This window comes from Nerophis lumbriciformis, linkage group LG27 (genome assembly GCF_033978685.3).
Source record: "Nerophis lumbriciformis linkage group LG27, RoL_Nlum_v2.1, whole genome shotgun sequence".
Classification (NCBI taxonomy): domain Eukaryota; kingdom Metazoa; phylum Chordata; class Actinopteri; order Syngnathiformes; family Syngnathidae; genus Nerophis; species Nerophis lumbriciformis.
Window position 1 is genome coordinate 37,940,711 of NC_084574.2, and position 22,077 is coordinate 37,962,787.

Consider the following 22,077-nt stretch of genomic DNA (forward strand, 5'->3'; position numbering starts at 1 on the left):
TAGCCACTGTTAGCTACTGTTAGCCACTATTAGACACTATTAGCCACTGTTAGCTACTATTAGCTACTGTTAGTTATTATTAGCTACTGTTAGCTACTATTAGCTACTGTTAACTACTGTTAGCTACTATAAGCTACTGTTAGCTACTATTAGCTACTGTTAGCTACTATTAGCTACTGTTAGCCACTATTAGCTACTATTAGCTACTGTTAGCTACTATTAGCTACTGTTAGCTACTGTTAGCTACTATTAGCCACTGTTAGCTACTATTAGCTACTGTTAGCTACTATTAGCTACTGTTAGCTACTGTTAGCCACTATTAGCCACTATTAGCTACTGTTAGCTACTGTTACCTACTGTTAGCCACTATTAGCTACTGTTAGCCACTATTAGCCACTGTTAGCTACTATTAGCTACTGTTAGCCACTATTAGTTACTGTTAGCCACTATTAGCTAATGTGAGCCACTATTAGCTACTATTAGCTACTGTTAGCCACTATTAGCTACTGTTATCCACTATTAGCTACTGTTAGCTACTATTAGCCACTATTAGCTACTGTTAGCCACTATTAGCCCCTGTTAGCTACTATTAGCTACTGTTAGCCACTATTAGCTACTGTTAGCCACTATTAGCCCCTGTTAGCTACTATTAGCTACTGTTAGCCACTATTAGTTACTGTTAGCCACTATTAGCCACTATTAGCTACTGTTAGCCACTATTAGCTACTATTAGCTACTGTTAGCCACTATTGGCTACTGTTAGCCAGTATTAGCTACTGTTAGCCACTATTAGCTACTATTAGCCACTATTAGCTACTGTTAGCCACTGTTAGCTACTGTTAGCCACTGTTAACTACTGTTAGCCACTATTAGCTACTGTTAGCCATTATTAGTTACTGTTAGCCACTATTAGCCACTATTAGCTACTGTTAGCTACTGTTAGCTACTGTTAGCCACTATTAGCTACTGTTAGCCACTGTTAGCTACGATTAGCTACTGTTAGCCACTATTAGTTACTGTTAGCCACTATTAGCCACTATTAGCTACTGTTAGCCACTATTAGCTACTGTTAGCTACTGTTAGCCACTATTAGCTAATGTTAGCCACTATTAGCTACTGTTAGCTACTATTAGCCACTATTAGCTACTGTTAGCCACTATTAGCCACTGTTAGCTACTATTAGCTACTGTTAGCCATTATTAGCTAACAGTAGCTACTGTTGATTGATTGAAACTTTTTTTATTAGTGGATTGCACAGTACAGTACATATTCGAGCGCCTGGTGGCTGGGCCTGTCCCAGGCAACGTGGGTCCCCCCTCCAATGGGCTCAGCACTCATGGGAGGGGCCATAGAGGTCGGGTGCGTTGTGAGCTAGGCGGCAGCCGAAGGCAGGGCACTTGGCGGTCCGATCCTCGGCTACATAAGTGGAATGCCGCCTCGCTGGAGGGGAAGGAGCCTGAGCTAGTGCGCGAGGTGGAGAAGTTCCGGCTGACTCACTTCGACGCACAGCAAGGGCTTTGGAACCAGTTGTCTCGAGAGGGGCTGGACTGTCTTCCACACTGGCGTTGCCAGCAGTGAGAGGCGACGGGCTGGGTAGCAATTCTTGTTTCCCCCCGGCTCAAAGCCTGCACGTTGGAGTTCAACCCGGTGGACGAGAGGCTAGCTTCCCTCCGCCTTTGAGTGGGGGGACGGGTCCTGACTGTTGTTTGTGCTTACGCACCAAACGGCAGTTCAGAGTACCCACTCTTTTTGGATACACTCGAGGGAGTACTGGAAAGTGCTCCCCCGGGTGATTTCCTTGTCCTACTGGGGGACTTCAACGCTCTTGTTGGCAATGACAGTGAAACCTGGAGAGGCGTGATTGGGAAGAATGACCGCCCGGATCTGAACCCGAGTGGTATTTTGTTATTGGACTTGTGCTCGTCACAGATTGTCCATAACAAACACCATATTCAAACATAAGAGTGTCCATATGTGCACTTGGCACCAGGACACCCTAGGCCGGAGTTCCATGATCGACTTTGTAGTTGTGTCATCGGATTTGCGGCCTCATGTTTTGGACACTCGAATGAAGAGAGGGGCGGAGCTGTCTACCGATCACCACCTGGTGGTGAGTTGGTTGCGATGGTGGGGGAGGTTGCCGGACAGACCTGGCAGGCCCAAACGCATTGTGAGGGTCTGCTGGGAACGTCTAGCAGAGTCTCCTGTCAGAGAGAGTTTCAATTCCCACCTCCGGAAGAACTTGTCACGAGGGAGGTGCTGGACATTGAGTCCGAGTGGACCATGTTACGCACCTCTATTGTCGAAGCGGCTGATTGGAGCTGTGGCCGCAAGGTAGTCTGTGCCTGTCGTGGCGGTAATCTTAGAACCCGTTGGTGGACACCGGCGGTGAGGGATGCCGTCAAGCTGAAGAGTCCTATCGGGTTCTTTTGGCTCATAGGACATGTACCGACAGGCCAAGCGGTGTGCGGCTTCAGCGGTCGCGCAGGCAAAAACTCGGACATGGGAGGAGTTCGGGGAAGCCATGGAAAATGACTTCCGGACGGCTTCGAAGCGATTCTGGACCACCATCCACCGCCTCAGGAAGGGGAAGCAGTGCACTGTCAACACCGTGTATGGTGAGGATGGTGTTCTGCTGACCTCGACTGCGGATGTTGTGGATCTTGTGGAGGGAATACTTCGAAGACCTCCTCAATCCCACCAACACGTATTCCTATGAGGAAGCAGTGCCTGGGGAATCTGTGGTGGGCTCTTCTATTTCTGGGGCTGAGGTTGCTGAGTTAGTTAAAAAGCTCCTCGGTGGCAAGGCCCCGGGGGTGGATGAGATCCGCCAGGAGTTCCTTAAGGCTCTGGATGCTGTGGGGCTGTCTTGGTTGACAAGACTCTGCAGCATCGCGTGGACATCGGGGGCGGTACCTCTGGATTGGCAGACCGGGGTGGTAGTTCCTCTCTTTAAGAAGGGCTGAGGATTACACTCCTCAGCCTTCCCGGTAAGGTCTATTCAGGTATACTGGAGAGGAGGCTACTCCGGAAAGTCGAACCTCGGATTCAGGAGGAACAGTGTGGTTTTTGTCCTGGTTGTGGAACTGTGGACCAGCTCTATACTCTCGGCATGGTCCTTGAGGGTGCATGGGAGTTTGCCCAACCAGTCTACATGTGCTTTGTGGACTTGGAGAAGGCATTCGACCGTGTCCCTCGGGAGGTCCTGTGGGGAGTGCTCAGAGAGTATGGGGTATCGGACTGTCTGATTGTGGCAGTCCGCTCCCTGTACGATCAGTGTCAGAGCTTGGTCCGCATTGCTGGCAGTAAGTCGAACACGTTTCCAGTGAGGGTTGGACTCCGCCAAGGCTGCCCTTTGTCACCGATTCTGTTCATAACTTTTATGGACAGAATTTCTAGGCGCAGTCAAGGCGTTGAGGGGATCCGGTTTGGTGGCTGCAGGATTAAGTCTCTGCTTTTTGCAGATGATGTGGTCCTGATGGCATATATATATATATATATATATATATATATATATATATATATATATATATATATATATATATATATATATATATATATATATATATATATATATATATATATATAAAATACAAATAAAAGAAATATACAAAAAAACATTTCTAAAATGAAAATACAAAAAGACATTTATAAATATTTAATTAATTTAAAAATATTTTTAAAACTATATTAAATATAATAAATACATGTATAAATATAATATAAATAAAAAAGATATTAAAAAATAGATAAATGTACCAATATAAAATAAATAATACAATTAAAATGTTATGCAATATACATACAGTTTATACATTATTGTACAGGATTGCTTATTATTTTTATTGGATAGTAGTCTGTTTATTTCAATTGTTAGTTGTTGTTGTTTTTTTTTGCTTTATTACCTCTTGTGTGATTTATTTTTACCCCATATTTGTTCCCACTACCGCACCTTAAATTGGGAGTCCTTAATCTCGTTATATGCAAATTTAATGACAATAAAGTCCATTCTATTCTTCTATATCGAAAATAAACATTACAAAAAATATATATAAAATAATTTTAAAATGAAAATAATAAAATACATTTATAAATATTAAATTAATTAAAAAATACATTTAAAAAAATATTTTCAAAAATTATAAATACATTTATAAATATGAAATTAATTTAAAAAATATATAAAAAGATAAATAAATGTACCAATATAAAATAAATGTAAAAAATACATTTACATTTTTTTTTAAGATATTACAAAAATACATGTTTAAATAAATAAAAAAAAAGTAAATATACTGCATCAGCCAACTAATAAAAAGGGAGGGCTAAATGTTCTTATAGTGTTGTTTTATGTCATGCACAGGCAGACTAACGTCACAAAGACGAGGAAGGTTGGAAGTCTTTATTGTCGAAGACAAACGTGTGACTTTTATTATTACTTTGCTAAGAAAAGAGTTTAGTTGATCAACGGCAAGAGAAAATAAAACCATGACTTTGCTCGGCGTCATTTTGTGTTTGATGCGTTTCTTCCCTTTCCCAGCATGCCTCTGGTCAGACCATGTGACCTCAGTTGAAGGCCTCCTTGTTGATCCACATCAGCGTCCGCGTCTCGTTGGGCTTGCACTCGTACTCGATGTTGCTGAACTTGTTGCCGAACTGACAGTGCTCCCTCTTGTAGTAGTTGTAGTACTTGGCCTGCCACACCGTCTCAAACGTGCCCGCCTTCTGGAACTGATACACAACACTCAACTGCAGAGGGGCACAGGCTGACAAATCAAAGGATGGGGGCCATTTTCATAGTTTTTACCTTTGAAACTACAAACCCCGTTTCCATATGAGTTGGGAAATTGTGTTAGATGTAAATATAAACGGAATACAATGATATGCAAATCCTTTTCAACCCATATTCAATTGAATGCACTACAAAGACAACATATTTGATGTTCAAACTCATAAACTTTTCTTTTTTTTTTTGCAAATAAAAATTAACTTAGAATTTCATGGCTGCAACACGTGCCAAAGCCGTTGGGAAAGGGCATGTTCCCCACTGTGTTACATGGCCTTTCCTTTTAACAACACTCAGTAAACGTTTGGGAACTGAGGAGACACATTTTTTAAGCTTCTCAGGTGGAAGTCTTTCCCATTCTTGCTTGATGTACAGCTTAAGTTGTTCAACAGTCCGGGGGTCTCCGTTGTGCTATTTTAGGCTTCATAATGCGCCACACATTTTCAATGGGAGACAGGTCTGGACTACAGGCAGGCCAGTCTAGTACCCGCACTCTTTTACTATGAAGCCACGTTGATGTAACACGTGGCTTGGCATTGTTTTGCTGAAATAAGCAGGGGCGTCCATGGAAACGTTGCTTGGATGGCAACATATGTTGCTCCAAAACCTGTATGTACCTTTCAGCATTCACAGATGTGTAAGTTACCCATGTCTTGGGCACTAATGCACCCCCATACCATCACAGATGCTGGCTTTTCAACTTTGCACCCATAACAATCCGGATGGTTCTTTTCCTCTTTGGTCCGGAGGACACGACGTCTACAGTTTCCAAAAACAATTTGAAATGTGGACTCGTCAGACCAGAGAACACTTTTCCACTTAGTATCAGTCCATCTTAGATGAGCTCAGGCCCAGCGAAGCCGACGGCGTTTCTGGGTGTTGTTGATAAACGGTTTTCGCCTTGCATAGGAGAGTTTTAACTTGCACTTACAGATGTAGCAACCAACTGTAGTTACTGACAGTGGGTTTCTGAAGTGTTCCTGAGCCCATGTAGGGATATCCTTTAAACACTGATGTCGCTTGTTGACGCAGTACAGCCTGAGAGATCGAAGGTCACGGGCTTAGCTGCTTACGTGCAGTGATTTCTCCAGATTCTCTGAACCCTTTGATGATATTACGGACCGTAGATGGTGAAATCCCTAAATTCCTTGTAATAACCGGTTGAGAAAGGTTTTTCTTAAACTGTTCAACAATTTGCTCACGCATTTGTTGACAAAATGGTGACCCTCGCCCCATCCTTGTTTGTGAATGACTGAGCATTTCATGGAATCTACTTTTATACCCAATCATGGCACCCACCTGTTCCCAATTTGCCTGTTCACCTGTGGGATGTTCCAAATAAGTGTTTGATGAGCATTCCTCAACTTTATCAGTATTTATTGCCACTTTTCCCAACTTCTTTGTCACGTGTTGCTGGCATCAAATTCTAAAGTTAATGATTATTTGCAAAAAAAAAAAAGTTGATGAGTTTGAACATCAAATATGTTGTCTTTGTAGCATATTCAACTGAATATGGGTTGAAAAGGATTTGCAAATCATTGTATTCCGTTTATATTTACATCTAACACAATTTCCCAACTCATATGGAAACGGGGTTTGTAGTAGATTTTTTTTTCAATGAACCAGAAAATGCATTTTCAATGGGAATTGCATGTGAACGCTAAAGAGCCTAAGCCAAACGCTAAATGCTAACAGTTAATACGTTGGCCAGATAGCGTCTGCTAACAAAAATATGAGCAAAATGAGCTAAAAAAGCTACCATGCCAACAGTACTGTGCTCACATGTTAACAATAGCATGTTTACAGTGAGCCAAAAATGTAGCATGGTACTGTTAGCATGCTAAAATGCTAACTGTAACACACGTCAAGTTCCAAAATATATTACCCTGAAATGTGTACCTGAAAAGTAATGTTAACATGCAACAAGTACCAAAATATGACATAAGCGTATAACCTACAAAATTAGCTAAAAATAAAAAAGCTAGCATACTAACAGTACTATGCTAACATGTTAACAGTAGCATGTTAAATTAGCTAAAAAAAAATGTAAATGCTAACTGTAATACACGTCAAGTTCCAAAATATACTACCTTGAAATGTGTACCTCAAAAGTGTTCAAAAGGGTACCCTGCTAATGTTAGCATGCAATAAGTACCAAAATATGACTTCGGTGTATACCCTACAAAACGTGCTAAAAAAATAAAAAAAAAGGTGGCATTCTAACAGGTATCCTTTTTCAAGTAACAAAAATTGGATGCTGAGGTGTATACCTGCAAAATTAGCTAAATTATTAATAATAATATTAGAATGTTAAAATGCTAACTGTAACGTGCGTCAAATACTAGCACATACTACTCTGAAGGGTGTACCTGAAAAGTGTTTAAAAGGCTAGTCTGCTAATGTTAGCATGCAACAAGTACCAAATTATGACAAAGGCGTATACCCTACAAATTTAGCAAAAAATAAAAAAGCTAGCAAAATAACAGGTATCCTTGGTCAAGTAACAAAATATTTGATGCTGAGGTGTAAAACTGAAAAATGAGCTAAAAAAAAATAAATGTAAATGCTAATTATAACACACATCAAGTTCCAAAATATATTACCCTGAAATGTGTACCTGAAAATAGTTTTAAAAGGGTAGCCTGCTAATGTTAGCATGCAACAAGTACCAAAATATGACTCAAGCTTATACCCAACAAAATTAGCTAAAAATAAAAAAGCTAGGTTAGTAACAGGTATCATTTGTCAAGTAACAAAATATTTGATGCTGAGGTGTATACTTGTAAAATTAGCTAAAAACAAAAAACAAAACGCAAGCATGCTAATATTAGCATGTTAAAATGCTAACTGTAACATACGTCAAGTTCTAAAATATATCACTTTGAGGTGTGTACCTGAACAAATTGTTTAAAAGGCTTGCCTAAAAAAAGCTAGCATACTAACAGATATCATTTGTCAAGTTACAAAATATTTGACGCTGAAGCGCATACCAGCAAAATGAGCTAAAACGCAATCTAGCATGCTAATGTTAGAATGTTAAAATGCTAACTGTAACATGCGTTAAGTACCAAAAATATATTACTCTAAGGTGTGTGTCTGAATTTTTTTTTTAAAGACTTCAGCCTGCTAATGTTAGCATGCAACAAGGACCTAAATACAACTAAAGTATGTACCTGTAAAATTAGCTAAAAAAAAAAAAAAAAGCTAGTTTAGTAACGATAGAATGCTAACAAGTATCATTCGTCAAATAACAAAATATTAGAATTTTCCGTGTACCCCGGCAAAATTAGCTAAAAAATGTATCATGCTAATGTTAGCATGCTAAAATGCTAACTCTCAGATGTATCAAGCTCCGAAATGTGTAAATGCTAGCCTGCCAATGTTAGCATGCGACAAGTACCTCAATATGACTAAGGTGGATACCTACACAATTAGCTAAAAAGCTAGCATACTAACAGGTTTCATTTGTCAAGTAACAAAATATTTGACGCTGAGGTGTATATTTGAAAAGTTGACAAAAAAAATCAATCTAGCATTCCAATGTTAGCATGTTGAAATGCTAACTGTAACGTGCATACCTCAAATTCCAAAATATATTGTTTTGAGGTACGTGTTTGCCTGGAAATAAATGTTTGAAAGGCTCTAGCGTGCTAATATTAGCATGCATTAAGTAGCAAAACACAAGTAAGGTGCTAAATTAGCTTAAAAGAAAGCTAGCATGCTAACAGGTATCATCGGTCAAGTAAGAAAATATGTGACGCTGAGGTGTAAACCTGCAGAGTTAGCCAAAAAGCTAGCATGCTACTGTAATATCAGGATGCTAACCATAGTAGAAAATGAGCAAAAGTGTTTACCTCCACGCTGACTTGGACGGGCTGCCGGTCTCCACTCTTGGTGTGGGGGACGCCCTCCGTGTCGTACTTGCCCTGGTAGACCACCTGGTCCTGGTCTCGGGACTCTTCTTCCAGAGGGAACACGATGCCGCCTATGTTCATGTTGCTGCAACAAGCACAGTCATCGCTCAATTACAACTACTAACTATCTATCTATCAACTAACTGATGAATAACTAACTAATTAACTAACAAGTAACTAACTGACAAGTAACTAACTGACAATTAACTAACCAACAACAAACTAACTGGCAATTAACTAACTAATAAACTGACTAATTAACAAGCAACTGACTTGGTAAATAACAATTAACTTAATACTGTCCAACTAGTTAATAATGAACTAACTAACAATCAACTAACTAACTGTTAATTAACTAACTAATTACTAATTAACTTACTAATCAACAACCAACTGACTTGGTAACTAATAGTTAACTAAATATCAACTAACTAATATTTAACTACCAAACAACTAACTAACTAGCCATTAACTAACGAATAACTAATAGACTAACTAATTAACAAGCAACTGACTTGGTAAATACAAATTAACTAAATACTAACCAACTAATCAACAATGAACTAACTAACTAACTAACATCCAACTACCCAACAACTAACTAACTGTCAATTGACTAACTAATTACTAATAAACTAACTAATTAACAACCAACTAACTTAATTCTAACTAACAAGCAACTAACCAACAACTAACTAACCGGAAATTAACTAACACACATTTAATAAACTAACTAATTAACCACCAACTGACTTGGTAACTAGCCATTAACTAACTAATTAACAACAAACTAAAAATGAATCAACTGGCAACTAACTATTGACTGCTAATAATTAACTAACTACTCACTAACTACTAACTAACAATTCACTTACAATTCACTAAATAACTAACAGCTAACTTACTCATTGATTAACCATTAACTATGAACTAAATAACAATTAATTACCTCAAACTAAATAACTACTAACTACCCTACTAATTAACTAATTAATTAACAACTAACTTGCCAACTAACAAGTAATTAACTGACTAATAACTAACAAACAATTGACTAATAACGAACTGTCTAACTAAAAATGTACTACTGTCTAACTAGCTAACTAACTAGCGAACAATTAACTAACAAACAACCAATGACTGACTAACTAACTAGTTATATACCCGAATAACGGACTAACTAACTAGTTATGTAACGAACTAACCAAATAACTAACTAGCTAACACACCAGTTAACTATCATCCTAGAAACTAACTAACAAGTTATCAACTAACCATGAACTAACTACACATTAAGAACTAACTAACTAGCCAATTAACCAACCAACAGTTAACTAACTAACAATTTCTTCCCTCAGGCTACCAATGTGATGAACGAATGACTAACTCATGCTCACTTCATCATCCACTGCACAATTATTGATGATAAACTTGATTCTACTAGTTGATATTTGTCTTAATATTGATTGTTTACATGGTCACGAGGTGACTTAGACAACATTTAATGACGCACAAGGGAAATTGTTCTAATTGTGACTAATTACACTAATTAATACACCTGTTGTTGTCACTCACATAAAGTTCATACAATGTTGTACACGAGGTGACTAATTAATAAAGAGCTACTCAACTAGCACTGCTCCTGTTCAGCGCTCCCTCGTTGTGCGCGTGCGCGTGCGCAGACGCTCGGGCTGCACGGCTATGCCGTTGCTAACACGGAGCTAAGCCAGCTGCGCCGATGCTGCGTGTGACGTCATCGCGCCAGCACGACAACAAGTCGGCGTGCCTGTGTACGCGCACGCGTGCGCGCGATTTAATTTATTCATGAGGTCACGTGACGCCGCAGGCCCAATGACGGGTTTGCCTTCTTTTGTTATCGAACACATGAGGTGAATACATTAGGTGAATATGAGTGAACACATGAGGTGAATATTAGTGAACACATGACGTGAATATTAGTGAATACATTACGTTGATATGAGTGAACACATTAGGTGAATATGAGTGAACACATTAGGTGAATATTAGTGAACACATGACGTGAATATTAGTGAATACACTACGTTAATATTAGTGAATACATTAGGTGAATATTAGTGAACACATGAGGTGAAAATTAGTGAACACATGAGGTGAATATTAGTGAATACATTACGTTGATATGAGTGAACACAGTAGGTGAATATGAGTGAACACATTAGGTGAATATTAGTGAACACATGAGGTGAAAATTAGTGAACACATGAGGTGAATATTAGGTAATACATTACGTTAATATGAGTGAATACATTAGGTGAATATGAGTGAACACATTAGGTGAATATGAGTGAAAACATGAGGTGAATATTAGTGAACACATGAGGTGAATATTAGTGAACACATGAGGTGAATATTAGTGAACACATGAGGTGAATATTAGTGAATACATTACGTTAATATTAGTGAATACATTAGGTGGATATTAGTGAACACATTAGGTGAATATTAGTGAATACATTAGGTGAATATGAGTGAAAACATTAGGTGAATATTAGTGAACACATGAGGTGAATATTAGTGAACACATGAGGTGAATATTAGTGAATACATTACGTTAATATTAGTGAATACATTAGGTGGATATTAGTGAACACATTAGGTGAATATTAGTGAACACATGAGGTGAATATTAGTGAACACATGAGGTGAATATTAGTGAATACATTACGTTAATATTAGTGAATACATTAGGTGGATATTAGTGAACACATTAGGTGAATATTAGTGAACACATTAGGTGAATATGAGTGAATACATTAGGTGAATATTAGTGAACACATTAGGTGAATATGAGTGAACACATTAGGTGAATACGAGTGAACACATTAGGTGAATATGAGTGAACACATTAGGTGAATATTAGCGAACACATTAGGTGAATATTAGTGAACACATGAGGTGGATATTATTGAAAACATGAGGTGAATATGAGTGAACACATTAGGTGAATATGAGTGAACACATTAGGTGAATATGAGTGAACACATTAGGTGAATATTAGTGAACACATTAGGTGAATATGAGTGAACACATTAGGTGAATATTAGTGAACACATTAGGGGAATATTAGTGAACACATGAGGTGAATATTAGTGAATACATGAGGTGAATATTAGTGAATACATGAAGTGAATATGAGTGAATACATGAAGTGAATATGAGTGAACACATTAGGTGAATATGAGTGAATACATTAGGGGAATATTAGTGAATACATGAAGTGAATATGAGTGAATACATGAGGTGAATATTAGTGAATACATTACGTGGCCTCCACGGTTCCGGGCTTGACGACCACCTGGATCTTGTACTTGGACCCCGTCAGCAGCTTGATGGTTCTGGTCTGGCCAAAGCGGGTCCCGTCCACCTTAAAGAAGACGGGCCCCTCGTTGGGCTGGATCCTGAGTGAGATGGAGATGTTGACGATGGGCGGCACGTCGTCCATTTTGACGCCTCTCGGGGGGAGGGGGCGGCCAACTCTCTCGTGGAGGCTGAGCGATGCTGGGGAGGACCACGGTCAAGCACGCGTAGATCAACAGTGCTACTTCCGGCCGCAGTCTTCACAATAAGAGCTCACCATTTGAAGCATACATAATAGTGTGAAGTATATTCATATCTGGAAAAAGGTTTAATCGGTGGTGCTACTTCCGGTTGCACACTTCACAATAAGAGTGCAATAATGCTACTTCCAACCACAGTCTTCACAATAAGAGCTCAGCATTTGAAGAATATATAATAGTGTGAAGTACATTTATATCTGAAAAAGGTTCAATCGGTAGTGCTACTTCCGGCTGCAAACTTCACAATAAGAGCTCAGTAGTGCTACTTCCGGCCACAGACCTTCACAATAAAGAGATCAGCATTTGAAACATACATAAGAGTGTGAAGTATATTTATATCTGAAAAAGGTTCAATCGGCGGTGCTATTTCCGGCTGCAGACTTCATAATAAGAGCTCAGCATTTGAAGTATACATAATAGTGTGAAGTACATTTATATCTGAAAAAGGTTCAATCGGTAGTGCTACTTCCGGCTGCAGACTTCACAATAACAGCTCAGTAGTGCTACTTCCGGCCACACTCTTCACAAAAGAGATCAGCATTTAAAGCATACATTGCAGTGTGAAGTATATATCCGAAAATGGTTCAATCAGTGGTGCTCTTTCCGGCTGCAGACTTCACAATAAGAGCTCAGTAGTGCTACTTCCGGCCACAGTCTTCACAAAAAAAGAGATCAGTATTTAAAGCATACATTGTAGCGTGAAGTATATATCTGAAAATGGTTCAATCAGTGGTGCTGCTTGCGGTCGCAGTCTTCACAATAAGAGCTCAGCATTTGAAACATACATAATAGCGTGAAGTATATTTATATCTGAAAATGGTTTAATTGGTGGTGCTACATCCGGCTGCAGACTTCACAATAAGAGCTCAGTAGTGCTACTTCCGGCCACAGTATTTGCAATAAAAGCTCAGCATTGAAGCATACTTAATAGCATGAAGTATATTTATATCTGAAAATGGTTTAATCAGTGATAATAAATAAATGATAAATGGGTTGTACTTGTATAGCGCTTTTCTACCTTCAAGGTACTCAAAGCGCTTTGACACTACTTCCACATTTACCCATTCACACACACATTCACACACTGATGGAGGGAGCAGCCATGCAAGGTGCTAACCAGCACCCATCAGGAGCAAGGGTGAAGTGTCTTGCTCAGGACACAACGGACATGACGAGGTTGGTACTAGGTGGGGATTGAACCAGGGACCCTTGGGTCGCGCACGGCCACTCTTCCACTGCGCCACGCCGTCCCAGTGGTGCTATTTCCGGCGGCAGACTTCACAATAAGAGCGCAATAAGGCTACTTTCGGCTGCAGTCTTCACAATAAGAGCTCAGCATTTGAAGAATACATAAAAGTGTGAAGTATATTTAAATCTGAAAATGGTTCAATCAGTGGTGCTACTTCTGGCTGCAGACTTCACAATAAGAGCTCAGCATTTGGACATACATGAGCTTGACACGCAAATTTCTATCAGAAAGAGGTTGGATGAGTGTTATGACGTCAAAGAAACAGCTGGTGATTTATTGCATCACTTGGCATTCACAGACTCCAGCCAATGACATGCAACATGAAACAGTTCCATGACATCCATTGGTGGTAAATCAACATCTGTTACTGGGATTCTTACAAATATTATGTTTCACTGTTTTGAGGGTAAAATAACATTAATTCTCTTATTTTCTTGAGAAAAAAAGTGTAAAAAAAAAAGCATATATAAATGTGTGTATGTACAAAAGTGAATAAAAAGGTAGAAATTAGAGAAGGACACCGGCGAGGATGTCATCGGTCCAGTTCGGCCTCCAGGATCTCCCCCCAGGTCTCGGCGTCCAGCGGCACCATCTTGCTGTGTCTGAGCTGGTCAGCTGAGGTGACGTTGCTATAGCGACCGCTCAGCCAGTCTCTCTTCAGACAGCCGAGCGTGTAGTTCCGCACGAGCACCACCTGGTGGTGCACACCAGACGTTTAACATGTTTCAGGAGGTGTTTCGGTGGGAACATTTAAGCATCAACATTTGCTTCACCCAAAGAAGAAAAGAAATCCATTTGAATAATTGATGTGTTCATTGAAGGGGAACTATACTTTTTTTTTAATGTTGCCTGTTATTTACAACCCTCATGTAAGACAAGAACACATGTTTTTCTTTTTTTTATGAATTCTAACTCGTAAAATATGGCAAGTAGGAGGTGGCTAACAAGGCAGCTAATGGATGACAATATTGCACCCTCTAAAAAACATCCAAAAGGTGGCAACAATACTCCATTGACATGTTGTGATCTGAATATAAACAAATACTAGCAATATTATTATTATACGCGCTAACACAGAGGAACTACTTTTAGCGGCGCATTTTTCCCTCACTAACTAATGCTGCTATATTGACATAAGGACTGTTTTCACTACTGGACTCTAGAAAGAGGTTCCGCAGCCTCCGTAGCAGATTCTGGAACAGCTTCTTCCCTCAGGCCATAAGACTCTTGAACGCATCATAAAAATCCCCTCAATTCCCCCCTAAAACGGATTAACTGGCTGGAATATAAAGACAATATAACATACATCCATAAACGTGGATGCATATGTAAAAGTGGAATATATTTATCTGTACAGTAATCTATTTATCTATATCTGCACCTTATTGCGCTGTTATCCTGCACTACCATGAGCTAATGCAACGTTCTTATCTGTACTGTAAAGTTCACATTTGAATGACAATAAAAAGGAAGTCTAAGTTTAAGTCTAATATTGAGCTGCTGCATGGCCTCTGAGTTGGTGAATCATGTCTCTCACCTGGATAGTAGAAGGTTGTGGACATAAACCCACAAGTTGGTCAACTTTGACATCCAACTTAGACCTGGAGATGGCAAGAAAGACACAAAAAAATGCTAGTTTTTTTTTTTTTTTTAACACTTTGTGAGTATTATGATGAATTGTTGATGTAAAGGGGAAGATATAAACATGCCATCAGTCTTTATCCTGGTGAGAGCAGACATTGTACAGTAAGTGATTGTTTTATTATACAAACGCCGTTTCCATATGAGTTGGGAAACTGTGTTAGATGTAAATATAAACGGAATACAATGATTTGCAAATAATTTTCAACCCATATTCAGTTGAATATGCTACAAAGACAACATATTTGATGTTCAAACTGATAAAAAAAATTTTTTGTTGCAAATAATCATTAACTTTAGAAATTGATGCCAGCAACACGTGACAAAGAAGTTGGGAAAGGTGGCAATAAATACTGATAAAGTTGAGGAATGCTCATCAAACACTTATTTGGAACATCCCACAGGTGAACAGGCAAATTGGGAACAGGTGGGTGCCATGATTGGGTGTAAAAGTAGATTCCATGAAATGCTCAGTCATTCACAAACAAGGATGGGGCGAGGGTCACCACTTTGTCAACAAATGCGTGAGCAGATTGTTGAACAGTTTAAGAAAAACCTTTCTCAACCAGCTATTGCAAGGAATTTAGGGATTTCACCATCTACGGTCCGTAATATCATCAAAGGGTTCAGAGAATCTGGAGAAATCACTGCACGTAAGCAGCTAAGCCCGTGACCTTCGATCCCTCAGGCTGTACTGCATCAACAAGCGACATCACTGTGTAAAGGATATCACCACATGGGCTCAGGAACACTTCAGAAACCTACTGTCAGTGACTACAGTTGGTCGCTACATCTGTAAGTGCAAGTTAAAACTCTCCTACGCAAGGCGAAAACCGTTTATCAACAACACCCAGAAACGCCGTCGGCTTCGCTGGGCCTGAGCTCATCTAAGATGGACTGATACAAAGTGGAAAAGTGTTTTGTGGTCTGACGAGTCCACATTTCAAATTGTTTTTGGAAACTGTGGACGTTGTGTCCTTCGGACCAAAGGGGAAAAGAACCATCCGGATTGTTATAGGCCCAAAGTTGAAAAGCCAGCATGTGTGATGGTATGGGGGTGTATTACTGCCCAAGACATGGGTAACTTACACATCTGTGAAGGCGCCATTAATGCTGAAAGGACCATACAGGTTTTGTAGCAACATATGTTGCCATCCAAGCAACGTTACCATGGACGCCCCTGCTTATTTTAGCAAGACAATGCCAAGCCACGTGTTACATCAACGTGGCTTCATAGTAAAAGAGTGCGGGTACTAGACTGGCCTGCCTGTAGTCCAGACCTGTCTCCCATTGAAAATGTGTGGTGCATTATGACGCCTAAAATACCACAACGGAGACCCCCGGACTGTTGAACAACTTAAGCTGTACATCAAGCAAGAATGGGAAAGAATTCCACCTGAGAAGCTTAAAAAATGTGTCTCCTCAGTTCCCAAACGTTTACTGAGTGTTGTTAAAAGGAAAGGCCATGTAACACAGTGGTGAACATGCCCTTTCCCAACTACTTTGGCACGTGTTACAGCCATGAAATTCCAAGTTAATTATTATTTGCAAAAAAATATATAGTTTATGAGTTTGAACATCAAATATGTTGTCTTTGTAGTGCATTCAATTGAATATGGGTTGAAAAGGATTTGCAAATCATTTTATTCCGTTTATATTTACATCTAACACAATTTCCCAACTCATATAGAAACGGGGTTTGTAGTTTGTATAGCTGGTTTAGCACTTAGCAATACTGCCACATGACGTTTAGTGTTTGACTAAAGCTGGATCTGTTTAGCACACAGCTTCTAAAACTTGTCGATCGTGCTCCTTATATTCAGGCTCAAAATAATAAGGTTCTGGATCATCATTTGTCACAAAGTAGTCGTTGTTGTCTCTCATCAAGTCTGCCATGATTAGTAGGTTTGTTGTTGTTGATGGGAAAGTGAACGTTGTGATGCGTCCCGGAAAACCAGGAATTCTGGGTAATTGGGGAAATAAAATAAAAAAGTTTTCGGGGAGCTCCCGATTCCCGGTCGAGCCAAACGATTTGACACTTGAACGGTTCCGATCAGATGAAAACTATGGGATGCGGAGCGCGCCACACTTTGGCGGTGGAATAATAATAATATTAGTAATAATAATAATATTAATAATAACAATAATGAATAGATTTTTTTTTTGGTGTATAATCTTTTATGTGTGAATGCTTGGTCATTCACACAATAATAATAATTAGATAGTAACATTAATAAGGTTAATAACAAATAGATATTTTTTTTTTACTGTAGAATCATTTATGTGTTAAAGCTTGGACATTCACAAAATAATCATAATTTTATATTATTATTGTCATTAATATTATTATTATTATTAATAATAATAACAATATAATAAATATATTATCTATAGTGTAGAATATTTATGTGTGAACGCTTGGCCATTCACACAATAATCATAATATAATATTATTATTATATCATTATTATTATTATTAGTAATATTATTAATAACAATAATAATAAATAGATTATTTTTTGTGTAAAATATTTTATGTGTGAAAGCTTGGCCATTCACACAATAATCATAATATAATATTATTATTATATCATTATTATTATTATTATTAGTAATATTATTAATAACAATAATAATAACTAGATTATTTTTAGTGTAAAATATTTTATGTGTGAAAGCTTGGACATTCACACAATAGTAATATATTATTATTATTATTATCATTAATATTATTAGTATTATTACTAATAATAAAAATAATAATAAATACATTATTTTTTGTGTAGAAGTCTGAAAGTCTGAAAGCTTGGACATTCACACAAGAATAATCATATAATATTAATGATAATAATAATGTTACATATAAAAAGATTATTTTTTTAGTTGGAATCATTTATGTGAGAATGCTTGGACATTGACACAACAATAATAATAATAATAATAATAACAATAATAATAACAATAATACATATAAATAGATGATTTTTTTTTTAGTTGGAATCGTTTATGTGAGAATGCTTGGACATTGACACAATAATAATAATTAGATAGTAATATTAATAAGGATAATAACAAATAGATAATTTTTTACTGTAGAATCCTTTATGTGTTAAAGCTTGGACATTCACAAAATAATCATAATTTTATATTATTATTGTCATTAATATTAATAATAACAATATAATAAATATATTATTTATAGTGTAGAATATTTTATGTGTGAACGCTTGGCCATTCACACAATAATCATAATATAATATTATTATTATATCATTATTATTATTTTTATTATTAATATTATTAATAACAATAATAATAAATAGATTATTTTTAGTGTAAAATATTTTATGTGGGAAAGCTTGGACATTCACACAATAATAATATAATATTATTATTATTATCATTAATATTATTAGTATTATTACTAATAATAAAAATAATAATAAATAGATTATTTCTTGTGTAGAAGTCTGAAAGTCTGAAAGCTTGGACATTCACACAAGAATAATCATATAATATTAATGATAATAATAATATTACATATAAATAGATTATTTTTTTAGTTGTAATCGTTTATGTGAGAATGCTTGGATATTGACACAACAATAATAATAATAATAATAATAATAACAACAATAATACATATAAATAGATGATTTTTTTAGTTGGAATCGTTTATGTGAGAATGCTTGGACATTGACACAACAATAATAATAATAATAATAATAATAACAACAATAATACATATAAATAGATGATTTTTTTAGTTGGAATCATTTATGTGAGAATGCTTGGACATTGACACAATAATAATAATAATAATAATAATAACAATAATAATAACAATAATACATATAAATAGATGATTTTTTTTTAGTTGGAATCGTTTATGTGAGAAAGCTTGGACATTGACACAATAATAATAATTAGATAGTAATATTAATAAGGATAATAACAAATAGATAATTTTTTACTGTAGAATCCTTTATGTGTTAAAGCTTGGACATTCACAAAATAATCATAATTTTATATTATTATTGTCATTAATATTAATAATAACAATATAATAAATATATTATTTATAGTGTAGAATATTTTATGTGTGAACGCTTGGCCATTCACACAATAATCATAATATAATATAATTATTATATCATTATTATTATTTGTATTATTAATATTATTAATAACAATAATAATAAATAGATTATTTTTTGTGTAAAATATTTTATGTGTGAAAGCTTGGACATTCACACAATAATAATATAATATTATTATTATTATCATTAATATTATTAGTATTATTACTAATAATAAAAATAATAATAAATAGATTATTTCTTGTGTAGAAGTCTGAAAGTCTGAAAGCTTGGACATTCACACAAGAATAATCATATAATATTAATGATAATAATAATATTACATATAAATAGATTATTTTTTTAGTTGGAATCGTTTATGTGAGAATGCTTGGACATTGACACAACAATAATAATAATAATAATAATAACAACAACAATAATACATATAAATAGATGATTTTTTTAGTTGGAATCGTTTATGTGAGAATGCTTGGACATTGACACAATAATAATATAATAATTATAACAATAACACATATAAATAGATGATGTTTTTAGTTGGAATCTTTTATGTGAGAATGCTTGGACATTCACACAATAATGAATGTTACTACATTACAGCGTGTATATAAAAAACTTGTTGGATGTTTTTTAGAGCAGTTTATAGGCGCAATAGAGCAACTTTCATTTGCCTCATTGTTAGCTGACTTTTGCTAGTGTTTATTTACGATTTAGGATGCATAAAAACCAAGATGTGTGTTCTTGTGTAACATAAGGCTGGTGAATGATAGGCAAAATGGCCAAAAAGTGCAGTTCTCAGCTCAGTCTTCTCCAACTCGACTGTCTGTAAGCACAAATGTATCGCCCCCTGCTGGAGCGGAGGGTGACCCACCTTCCAGGGGAGTCCGTCCCTGCGGTCGCTGTCCACCTCCCTGTGACAGACGTCTCTCAGCAGGTGACATTGTCTCCTCCACAGCTGCTTGCTGTCCTGGATGATGTGGTGCCACAGCCTGCAGGTGCTGGAGGCGCTGCACAGGCTCTCTGCGTCCAGCTCCTCAAAGATCTTCACGCTCATCTCCGTGGGCAGATGTTCAGCAAAGTTGTGAGACCACAGGCTGCAGGCTGCTCCTTCACACAGCAAGAAGACGGACGAGGTCCTTGTGGGCTCCAGCTGCATGCTGGCTGCAATCATAGACATGTTATAAGTAGACGCAGCATTGGCTGCTTTGGCGCGAGAAACTGGGTCACCACCATGAAGTGGTGATGAGGAGCCAGCGAGCAGCCTAAAGTGACAGTTGACAGGTAGAAAACAAAGATGCTAAACTGACAGTTGACAGGTAGAAAACAAAGATGGTGTTCAAATGAGCGGACTGTTGAAAATAGGAATCGGGGGATTACTTTTCACAAGTAAGATTTAACATTAACGTACTATTGGTTGTATTTTGTGCAAAGAATATTAGCACAGAGTTGAGAAGGAGCAAAGATCTTCAATAGTACTGAAGTCGTAGCCGCTAGCAAACAAGAGTATGACCATAATAGAATTGCTTGTCAATGAAATTAATTACATTTAAAAATGTCATACTTGAATAACATAAAGTTGAAATAAATGATGAAGATAAAGATTGTAAAAGCCAACAGGGGTAAAAGTTAGGACCACAGTCCAGATTGTGTAGCTAACTAGACAATCAGATGGACAGTGGCTATACAGTATTATACAAGTCTAAATTTAGTGTAGCTTTCCAACCCAATTTTTATGTAGGATATACGCATGTATATATAACCTAATCATATTGTTTCTTGAACTTAAAAATAGCTGACCGTTTGTTTCCCCTTCTCTGGGATTATATTCCCAGTTTTGATCTGGGACGTCTGGTCATTTATAGCATATAATAATATTCTATTACTGTTAAGCAAACTATGAATAATAAAACATGTGTCCTTTATCGTAGCTACACGTATGACAAAAAAGCGGGTGAAAATCAGTGGTATTCAGTAAGGTAAGATTAATTAAATGTTCATTGCTCCTCCCAAATGAATTGCACTGAGTGGAGCAGATCACCACTCCAAGATGGCGGCCCCGCGTCTCGTCAGCGCCAGTAGGCAGTAGCGCTTCATCTGTCACGTGACCACACCGAAAATAGCGGATATTATTGTTGTCCAGTAAGCGTTTCAACTTCAAACAATGTCTACCAATGTGTTCGTATTATTACACCTGTTTGCCTACAAACAACCGCGACATCGTAGGAAAAGACAAGACTTAAAAAAAAAATGTTATCTCGACATTTTGAATCTCCAAGTCACGTTTAACAACACGGGACTCTGCTAGCTTGCATACTAACGAACTAGCAGCGTGTGTAACGTCTACATTTTCATAGCAAACATGAGTTGTTACTTCATCAACGAAAGCATGTATTCGCTAAGAAATACTGAGAAGCGAGAGTGTAGGTTTTTACCCACCCTAAGCGCCGTCTGACAGCTGATTGTTTAAAATGTCCGATGGCTGCTGTTTACACTCGTGACGTCAACGGCTGTCTCCGTCATGCGCATGCGCACCAAGAGAACGCCTCTGCGCTGACACACCCATCACACGACGCCTCCTTTTGTGTTGGAAACTACTTTATTGTGAAATATATTTGTATTTGAAAATGGTTTAATCAGTGGTACTACTTCCGGCTGCAGATTTCACAATAAGAGCGCAATAATGCTACTTCTGGCCGCAGTCTTCACAATAAGAGCTCAGCATTTGAGGAATACATAATAGCGTGAAGTATATTTATATCTGAAAATGGTTTAATCAGTGGTGCTA

The 22,077-nt window shown here is 37.3% G+C and overlaps 2 protein-coding genes across 2 annotated transcripts; both read right to left on the bottom strand.

The window, feature by feature from the left end:
- Nucleotides 1-4,387: 4,387 nt before the first annotated feature.
- cnrip1a (cannabinoid receptor interacting protein 1a) lies at nt 4,388-12,257 on the bottom strand. Its single transcript, XM_061988006.2, has 3 exons — nt 12,006-12,257; nt 8,641-8,785; nt 4,388-4,731 (listed from the first exon to the last, which is right to left on the bottom strand). Exons 1-3 carry the CDS (start codon nt 12,182-12,184, stop codon nt 4,567-4,569), a joined length of 489 nt encoding a protein of 162 aa, XP_061843990.1. The 5' UTR covers nt 12,185-12,257; the 3' UTR covers nt 4,388-4,566.
- Nucleotides 12,258-13,793: 1,536 nt separating this feature from the next.
- fbxo48 (F-box protein 48) lies at nt 13,794-21,876 on the bottom strand. Its single transcript, XM_061987744.2, has 3 exons — nt 21,729-21,876; nt 20,164-20,453; nt 13,794-14,242 (listed from the first exon to the last, which is right to left on the bottom strand). The coding sequence occupies exons 2-3, from the start codon at nt 20,446-20,448 to the stop codon at nt 14,081-14,083; spliced, it is 447 nt and encodes a 148-aa protein (XP_061843728.1). The 5' UTR covers nt 20,449-20,453; nt 21,729-21,876; the 3' UTR covers nt 13,794-14,080.
- Between the last annotated feature and the right edge of the window lie 201 nt (nt 21,877-22,077).